Genomic DNA, 10143 nt, shown 5'->3' with positions numbered 1-10143 from the left:
GAAAAGCAGCATTTATACCGTTGAGAGACACAAAAGCTCTCAAATGATACCCTGCACAAGAGGAAAAAACAAGTACGTCTTTGAAAGAAGACAAGAATAAAAAGAGCAGACAAAATGGAAGAAGAGGACAAGTTAGGGCTTCACATACAGTACAGGATTTGATTTGATTTTTCGCGCCTGGTTGACCACTTTGGTCCAAAATATCTAAACAAAAATTTGATGGATAACCATGAAATGTGTGTGTTTCCAAGAGGATGAATCCAGATGACTTTGTGCCACCATGAGTTTGACATTTTGACTCAAATGCATAAACAACTGTTGGATAGATAGCTAAAAAATTTGGTTCACAACATTCATATCCCTCTCAAGATGATTTGTAATCACTGTTAGCATGCTAATATGCTGAGCCTGAATGTTCGTATTATATACTTATAACATTGAACACCTCCAAGTTTTTGTCTCAATCTGTTTTTGCAACTTGAGCCATCTTGTGATCTTTTCGTTGACCTTCGGTTCTTTGTAACATAGTAAACATGTCATGTTTGGTGGCACAACAAGACGTTTTTATGGATGAGAAGGCATTTTAAGTACCTGGTGGAGTATTTTACAAGTGCTGTTTAAACACATCTCTTTCAGCAAGTTAAACCAATACTGTTTTGTTTTGTTTGTCAACTGGACAAAATGTGTCTCCTCGAGTTACAGGAGTTGCGGTAGACTTTGTTTTGGCACAGAAATGCCTGGTATTCTTGTCTGCGAGGACCCACTGAGTTTCACTTTACGATGGCCTGCCTTAAAGTTTACAACTGTGTGCTTTGATGTGTTGTTGGACGGCCTGGAGACAAAGATATGAGCAACACGTTGGACTGACGAAGACAGCAGCTTTATGCTCTAGTCAAATAAAGTTCATATCAGAGAGAGAAAGGCATGATGGGAGAAGACACTGAAAAAGTGTATTATGTTCTTTTAAGGAGTCATTTACAGCTGCATGTTTATGAGGACTTCTGTTTCTTTTATTTCTCTTCATGTTGTTTTTACTGCCCCTTTTCTTCAGTAACTCCTGATTGTAATTGAGTTCAGTGTGGTAAATAATATTTAACACACATTGTCATCTCCCCTATGAGCAACTTCTTTGTTGAATCATCTCCAAAAGCTTCCCTGATGGGCACAAAAACGAGTGGTCTGATAATAACTGATGCATCAATTAGAGGAAAAGTCTCTGTGAGGAAGATTTTAACCTGACAAATTTAATTTTTCTTTGAGTAAAGTGTCTCAGTTTTGTCCTCTGTGTGTGACTTGGTTTGCTCTGATCTGTGATCTCTTGTCTGTCTCTGCAGGTCCATCTAACCTCTGGACCTGCTGAGTGACAGGAATGCATCCTCACAGGCCAAGTCTCTGCAGAATCTGCTGCTTTTAACAGGCAAGATGTTCTTTTTTCTGCTTTTTATTTAAAGAAATAATGATTAGAAACAATATATATGTGAGACTCTGGGCTACGTTAGACATCTCCGTGTGTTTTATGTTCCTGCAAGAAGATGAAAATAAGGATTTAGAAATTAATCCAATGTCTTTGATATTAGGAATCTCAAGTACACACATAACTACTGCAGCCAACAAAAGGTTATATAACATTCTTACATTTGCTGCTAGAAAAAAATATATTACTACAGCGGATCAGTGATAAGAAACCTTCTGTCCAAGGCTGGCGAAAAGTCATACTTGAGATGGTCCCTTTGGAATATCTCATAAATATTCTACATGCCAAAGTAGATCAGTTTCCACAATATTTGGCCGCCCTATCTGAATTATATTGGACCTGATCTCTCTTCCATTATCTCACAAGGAGTCTCTTGAACATGAACTCATATATCCTGTGACTTCCCTGCACTATGGACTATTTCCTATGACCTCCTATGCATTTTTTGATCTGAGCTGTACCAGTGTTTGTTTGTTTGTTATGGTTTGTTTTTTTATTCTTATTCTTATTGTGTTTGTAAAAATAAGAAAACCCAATAAACATATTATTAAAAAAAACAACAGAAGATGAAAATTAGTTTTGTCTATTAAAGCATATGCTTCATGGATCAAACGGATAACTTGAGTCGTAAAAACAGTTTGCCATCCACCTACCATGTTGCGCCAACGCTCCTAATTGCACGACCCACAGCAACGCCATGCGTAAAGATCCATGGAACAGCAGGCGCGCAGAACCAAACGCGTAAAAGTCCATGTCTGCAGCTCCAGGTCTGTGAGAGATGTAGGCTGGCTTCAGTCGTCGGGTCCCATTGAGAGTTTGGAGAAACGGTGCGAAAGTGGCGAAAACTGTACTTATCCCCCCTGCTCCCGTTTGATAATTAGAGAAAAGAGGCTTTCCTGTGCGGAGGTTGCAAGATGACCAAAAGGAGGAGGCACTGAACTACAGAGGAGTCCTCTCCTCCTAGAGGTGGGTCCTCTGTCTCTCCATCAACATCACGTGCATGCAAATCAATAAATGGTCCATCCCAGCCATCCCAATCAAAGCTGAAATCCTCCCAACAGCGTCTCCATAAACACTCCTGAACTGTTTAGACTGTTTAGACTGCAGATCCGTGCATGAGAGTTATAACATCAGATGAAAGTCATCAGAGACACACATGTGCTGCTGACATCTCTACAATAATCCAAACTCTGAAGCCCAAATGTCTGACTCATCTTGAAATATTTTTTCTGCATTTTCCTGCAAATCATTTTAATTACCAAGAATTTGGTGTAAAAAATAAAAAGTTTTGCTCACATTTGTGCAGCAGATTTTACACATAACATGCAGATATTCTGAAGCTGTTTGTATTCTACACTTGTATAAACTCACAGCATGTCAGCAGCTGTAGAGGAAGTGAGCGTCCAGTCAGGCTTTAATTTAGGGAAACATGATGATAAAATGATGCATATGAAATTAATTATTAACAGTGCAGAACATGTGTATAAAGGCTTTATTTAAAATACTAAAAAATGGGGGGGAAAAATGCCACTTTTGTTTTCGGGGATTCAATTTTAATGCTAAATTTCTATAAATCCTTTTTTTATTTTTATTTATGTAGTATTGTATCATCCTACTATACTGCCATTTAACATAGTTCATATAGTTTTTTTTAAAAAGATCATGCAATCTAATGTTTTTTTTCAAAATTCACATAATCCCCTTACAAAAAAGAAGTTCATTCAAGTATAAGTATACATCTTTTAAAACTTAAAATAAGAGAGTATGCTTTCAAATTACTTTTTATGTACTTATCAGAGATGAACTTAACAAAATTATACTTAAGTGTACATGGCTTGTCCTGAAAAGTATACAGAAAAGTGTAAAGTATATTTGGCAAGTACTATAAGTTAACTTAAAGAAACCTAAACTAGTAGTTTACTGAGAGTATTCTTTACAGTATAACTAAAACGTGGGCTACAACTATACAGTATAACTAATAAACTAACAGTATCACTTGCAGTACAAAATACAACTTGGATGTAGTTGTGTACACAAAGTTTACTACTTTTACATTTAAAGTATACTTTTATAAACTAAAAAGTGGGCCAATTTAGTCCCAAGAAGTATTGAAGTAGCACACTTACAAGTTTACTACATTGATATTAGTATACTTATTACATAAAGTATACTTGAACTATGTTCAATTTTAGTTTACATCATAAAATAAAATTGAAGTATACTTCTTTTTAGAGGTGCACAGGCTTTCACCCTGACCCATTCCTCAACCAAATAACAAAACAAAACTTGGTACTTTATACTTCATTTCATGCTCGAATACCAAAAGTACACGTTTTCCTTCTCTAAAACTCCTCTAAACAGTAAATTGTCTCTTGCTTTGTAACTGAGATGATTTCACTGAAGTGAGAACCCGCGGAGCTGTAAAAGTAAAGTAAATATCAGGTGCTGGAGGCTACAGAGACAAAGACATACCTTTCCTCTTAATAAAAGACCTGAGAGGAGCAGCAGCAGGTGTTTCTGCGCCTTTTCATTCACTCTTCACTTCAACAGTGTGAGAAAGTCTCACCCCTTCAGTCATCAGACTTGGACCTGAAACGCTAGATGTTTGAACCATGTTTTCTAGGGCTGCTCCCTCTCAGTCCATTACTCTTTTTCAGTCGTTTTTTTATACTTTTTTCATGCTGAATGACTTATTTCCAAGAAACTTATGAGCACATATCTGGTAAACACCAGATTTAAAGTGGTGCTATTGTGTGATTCTTTGTGGAGAAACGTCACAGATCTGTCGATTAAATCAGCTAATGGATTCGTCAATTAAATTGTATGTTAGTCGACTAAAAATGTCTTTGGTTGAGGAAAGCCCTAAAATGTTTACCCTTTGCAACATACAGCAACAGTCGGGGATCAAGTTTCCTCAAGCAGACTTTTCTTGTTGGGATTGAAACCAGCAGAAAGCCGGCTACGGGTGCTCTAAAGGGTTCGAGGTATCCTGGTGGTCTAGTGATTCATTCTGGCTTAACCCTGCTCTACTTACTCGTGGCAACCACCACATATTATATATATCAGCAGTATTTTAGAGCCTGATTCCCTTTCAAGAGGTAGAAATCCCATTTGGCACACTTTGGGTATCCAAGTGGCCAAATGGAGAGTCTTCCTGGTCCTATCCTGACTAAAACCTTTGTAGAATCTATGTGCTTTGTGTTATTTATATCTGCTTTGGCACAGTTGTAGTCAAGAATTTGCTGAATGAATTCAGTGGCATCTCTGTGCATGGCATCATTGCTATAATGGTGTTATCCACTGTCTAATCTAGAAAACATTTTAGGCGAGGATAAAAAATGTAAATCCTTTGGTTCATCACAGTTTACTCCGGCATAGTAACAGTCACAATGTCACACTGGGGATGAATTCTCTGAAGTCTTACCTATCCATAGAGACCAAGATCATGCAGATAGACCTGGTGGTTGTGGAGCTATTCTTTATTTTGGTTATGTCTGTCTAGGTGAACCACATCTTCCAGCACCAAGTTGCTTCATTGAATAAAAACTTGCAACCTCAGCGGCCGCATACAACCAGAGACATTATTAACAATAATGGAAAAATATTGATGTGTTTCAGTAACTAATCTCCTGATATGTACGGCGATATTGGCCAACCCTACTTGGTGGTCAGATAGAAACCTCACACAAGACACAGGGGACATAAAGGGGGACTCCTTGTTTACGCTCACCTGTCATCCTGCACTAAAACCTCAATTTGTCCTGTAACTCTCAGGCCTTTCACACCTGTCCCGCATGTGTTCAGAAGTGCCGTATCATTCACACTAGGTTCTCGACAGCCTCCTGACAACCTCCCTGGTTTGAGACTGCAGCGGTGGCGGCTCCTAGCTGAAGCCTCAGAACATTATCTGCCGCCTCCTTTGATGTTTGTGCCCTGAGAAACGACAAGGGGGGGGAGTTTCGGTCCGGCCTCCTGAGCGCTTCCAGATGTCACACATCCTCCTTTACTGTGAGAAAAACAAGAGGAGAACATACAAGAGGCATGTCAGCGGCTACAATGCAACCAAAACATCTTGCAGCCATATTGCTTCTGAACTCTTAAAAACCATGAGTCATTTTTAACATGTCTGCATGCTCAACTTTTCAAAACACCAACTTGTGTTTCCTCCAAACATAAAGCCGTGTTTTTAACCGCACATGATGCAATAGATACGTATTCTTTACATATGTTGTGGTGGAAAATGGCTCAAATATGTCTTTAAAACATTTTTAAGAGTACAGTCGTGTTAAAAACATGTTTACTGGTTTCTTTGTTTATGTCAGTTTGTCTTAGAGAAGTTACGACAAGCTAATTTGCAATTATTGTTTCCAGCTCTTGTGGAAATCAAACGCTGCACATTTGTTTTGGGAGGAACAATCATCCATCATCTGTAAACTTAGAGGGCAGGGTGAATGGGGTCAAAGTTCAATCAGCTTGACGTAAAGGGCACTTCTAGTTAAGCTTTCCTGAAGGTCATGTCTGAGGTGAGCTTCTTTTACAACATTCAAGGCTTTAGGAGTCAATTTATCAGCAACATGTCACATATGGACATACATAGCTATAAAGCATGAAGGGACAATGCAGCACATGTGATACAAGACCTGGTTGAGGTTTAGAACAGTTAGATTTCATGACCGCTGAGATCTGGTTCAGTCTTCACAAACTCATGTTGTTTGTCTAAATGTTTCCAAAGATACGTTGAGAAAATGTTGGAGTTTCACCAAATAATTTGGAGGAAATGTGTTTAAAGATTGAAGAAGAAAGAAGATTGCATGATTCAGAGAAATTAGGGGGTAATTTATTTGACATATAAATAATACAAATGTCCCATACCCACTTGATTTGTCAAACTCAGACTGCTGAAATCTCAACTTCAGTTGTTGTTGTTTTAAGACAGACTGATACAGATATGTTAGCACTGAGAAGAAAGCTATGACATTCTTCTTCTGTCTCCTGCAGGCTGTTGGGATGGTGGCGACATGACCTGAAAACTCACTTCCAGATGGATAACGGTAAAGGAAATAATTGTTTTTATAATTCTCACTCAACCTCTCATGTTTGTATATGACTCACAGCTGCACTCTGCAGTGCAACATGCCTTGTCTTTAATAGTTACTAATTAAGCTTCACCTTTCTGAAGCCATTGATGTGATTTTAAAGTTGCTGTATGCTGCTATCTTGTGGTCTCATTGGAAATTACATTTATAATACCTACTTGGCAGTGTACCCTGAATACTTATAGTTAAAAGACACAAGTACAAGTTCCTCGAAATGTACTTGGTTGCTTTCCACCACTGACAAGGGTCAAGAATTCAGGAAATGTTGGACTGCCAGATTTAAGTCTTGATCATCATGTCTGCCTGTTAATGGAAATACATCTGGATTCTAGCTAAATCATCTCAGTAGTGTTTGCCTCCAAAGACAACACATACATTCATTAATATGAGCTATTGTTGTCTTTAAATACAGAATAATAGGTAACAGCATGGGCGGATTACTGAACAGGCCTACTGGGCACAGAGCCTTTGTAGGAAGTTACTGCTAACATTTCTTGTTGGGAAGTCACAAAGAGACACAAAACGACCACAGAGATCCGATATGACCAACAAGAGACGCAAAGAGATACAAAACAACCAAAACGAGATGCAAAATGTCTACAAATAGATGCAAAATGCCCAAAAAGAGATGCAAAATTACCAATAAAAGACACAAAAAGAGATGTAAAACGACCAAAAAAGTCACAAAACAACAAAAAAGAGATGCAAAACAACCAAAAAGAGATGCAAAGCGACCAATAAAAGACGTAAAACGACCAAAACGAGACACAAAATTACCAAAAATAGATGCCAAACCAAAAATAAAAGATGCAAGATGACCAAAAAGGGATGCAAAACAACGAAAAAATATGTCTCTTTGAATCTGTAGCTCTTGTTCTTATGTAGGAGGGGTGGGGGCCCTTTACCTTTCTGTTCCCAGGGGCCCACTGTCCCAAAATCCATCTGTGGGTGACAGGATTTTGTTTGGCTCAGGATCAAACCAACAAATGTCAGAGGACAACGCCTCTATCTGTTTACCTGCCTCGTACGGTGGCGTGATGGGACAAGAATGCAGCTGTGACAGACAGTGCTTATTAATCATAGTGCATCGTCTCTCCACTCACTGACGGGATAGTTGTTGACTGCGGTTCATCTCATGTAAGTACACAGTTTTTTCTTGTGTTTTGGGGAATGAGGTTTTCACCTAAAATTTGTCAAAGAATGTTTTGCAGAATTTGAGATTGAATGAAATAAAACACGGTTAAATTGATTAGCGTGTTTCCAGTCGAGGCAGAGGCATATTTTGTCACTTGTTGATAATGTGAATTAATTAACTTGGTTTTTGTTTAACACTGAACAGCTGCTTAGAAGTGATCAGCAGAGCACAACAGAAATTAAAGAGCTACTTCCTGTCAAAGTCAGAATCGGGAACAACGTTTTTTATTTTATAACTTAAACAACACACTGAGAAAATAAGCGAACCAGGATTGCATTAAAAACTAAAGTGACATTTAATTCTAGTATGATTGAAAAGGTTCTTCAGAGATTTAAAAGCTGTTTCCAAACTTAAAGGGATTGAACGCACTTATTAAGTTTTCACCTGACTAAACTTATCGTCATTTTCCAGTCAAACTGGTTTAACTGTAACATGTCAACCTCCCTGTTTTCTTTTATTTAGTGCTGTCGCATTAAGAAATCATCTGCCTCAAAGACAACACCGTCGGCAGAAAATGTTCGGAAATGACGGTAAGATGCACAGTTCATCTCTTCCTTTGTTGTAGAGACGCAAGTAAAAGTTTCTTGTTGAGTCTTGTGCCATTTTTCTCAAAATTGTAGCTTTATTCTTGAAACAAATCTCGTTATTTGATTCTGATAGATGATCCACCAGCCTCACACCCATCCGGCTTCAACATAGAACCCAAGCCAGGGGACCAGGGGTCTCATGGGGGTCAATGGAAAGATGATCTTAATCTCGGAGACTACCTTGGAGATGATCTTCCTGATGGAGACCGTCATGGGGGTCATCGTGAAGATGATTTTCATGGTGGAGACCACCCTGGAGATGATCTTCCTGATAGGGACCGTCATGGGGGTCGCAACATGGACCCTGATAGAGGTGGTCGCAACCAGAGGAGACACAGCCCCGGCCACGACCGCCCTGGAGATGACCACCATGGCGAGGATCGCGACGGCAACCAGAGGAGACAAAGCCCCGGCCGCGACCGCCCTGGAGATGACCACCATGGCGAGGATCGCGACGGCAACCAGAGGAGACAAAGCCCCGGCCGCGACCGCCCTGGAGATGACCACCATGGCGAGGATCGCGACGGCAACCAGAGGAGAAACAGCCCCGGCCGCGACCGCCCTGAAGATGACCACCATGGCGAGGATCGCGACGGCAACCAGAGGAGAAACAGCCCCGGCCGCGACCGCCCTCGAGATGACCACCATGGCGAGGATCGCGACGGCAACCAGAGGAGAAACAGCCCCGGCCGCGACCGCCCTCGAGATGACCACCATGGCGAGGATCGCGACGGCAACCAGAGGAGAAACAGCCCCGGCCGCGACCGCCCTGAAGATGACCACCATGGCGAGGATCGCGACGGCAACCAGAGGAGACACAGCCCCGGCCGCGATCAGGATCGGCACAGACGCAGCCCCAAAGGCCATGGAGAACGTGGAAATAGCCCTCATCGTTGTGACAACAGTGGTGGGAGTGAGAGTGGGAGTGGGAGTGGCAGCGGGAGCGGCAGCAGCAGCGATGACGGGCATGGTGGTCGTCGTAAAAAACGTCACGGGCACGGGCATGGCAAGCATGGCAAGCATGGCAAGCATGGCGGCGGGCATGGCAAGCATGGCGGCGGGCATGGCGGGCACGGCCATGGGCGTGGGCATGGTGGACATGGACATGGACATGGACATTGTTGAATACAGGTGAGATACAAAGTTAATTAAAGACCCTGAAAACCTTTTCTGTCATCCAATCAATCAATTGTGCCAGAGTTGGAGCAGTTTGGGTTATTTTCTATCAGAGATGTCTGTTTTTGTGGGGTTTTCTCTGCGCTCTCCTCACTAGTTTGAAGTGGGCGGGGCTCAGTTGGAAAAAAATTTGATGACACAAATTTCTGATTTAGCAACATTTGAATCTCACTGTCAAATCGGATCAAAGCTTAAAGACGTTTTATAAACTTTGATTGTTACATTCAATATTCACGCCTTAATAAACAACAGATAAATACTAAGTGAGAAGATTTGAAGCCAATTTTGCAGGGTCTTTAAAGCTCGCTTTAGTTTATTATTCATTTTTGATCCAGTCAGTAAGTTTGTCTTTCCCCCCAAAAAGGTCAGATAAGATTTGAAGGAAAGTTTAACCACTGGTGCTCTGAACAGCTTCTTGTGTATTTCTTTGTCTTGTTGAAGCTCATTTCTCGTGCTGAACTGTACTATAAAACTATCTTGTTTTGTCTTCCAGGCAGCAGACACACGGACCACCATATACGTCAAACTCCTTATGCCATTGTGCAATGAAAATTAAATGAGATGAAACGCTGTATGTCTACACTTATATGAAATAAAACATTCTGGAAACTTAAA

General features: G+C 40.6%; 2 protein-coding genes across 6 annotated transcripts in view; one reads left to right on the top strand and one right to left on the bottom strand.

The window, feature by feature from the left end:
• Positions 1-2360, bottom strand: part of LOC141763165 (von Willebrand factor D and EGF domain-containing protein) — a 26297-nt gene extending 23937 nt beyond the window's left edge. For both annotated transcript variants that reach the window (XM_074627581.1, XM_074627582.1), the window contains exon 1: positions 2128-2360. In XM_074627581.1, coding sequence (XP_074483682.1) covers positions 2128-2227 — 100 coding nt within the window. In that variant the 5' untranslated portion in view covers positions 2228-2360. The remainder of the gene's footprint in view (positions 1-2127) is intronic.
• The window catches only part of LOC141763166 (uncharacterized), a 15430-nt gene extending 5287 nt beyond the window's left edge, over positions 1-10143 (top strand). The window contains exons 2-7 of one of the 4 annotated variants that reach the window (XM_074627583.1): positions 1335-1417; positions 6473-6525; positions 7543-7707; positions 8228-8295; positions 8426-9472; positions 10029-10143. In XM_074627583.1, the coding sequence (XP_074483684.1) occupies positions 8280-8295; positions 8426-9472; positions 10029-10084 (1119 nt within the window). In that variant the 5' untranslated portion in view covers positions 1335-1417; positions 6473-6525; positions 7543-7707; positions 8228-8279 and the 3' untranslated portion in view covers positions 10085-10143. Of the gene's footprint in view, positions 1-1334; positions 1418-6472; positions 6526-7542; positions 7708-8227; positions 8296-8425; positions 9484-10021 lie in introns of those variants that run through there. The other 3 variants (XM_074627585.1, XM_074627587.1, XM_074627586.1) reach the window with 3 other exon arrangements.

This window comes from Sebastes fasciatus, chromosome 24, assembly GCF_043250625.1.
Source record: "Sebastes fasciatus isolate fSebFas1 chromosome 24, fSebFas1.pri, whole genome shotgun sequence".
NCBI lineage: Eukaryota > Metazoa > Chordata > Actinopteri > Perciformes > Sebastidae > Sebastes > Sebastes fasciatus.
The sequence above is the reverse complement of the archived record's forward strand: the minus strand, read 5'-3'. Positions and strand labels throughout refer to the sequence as shown.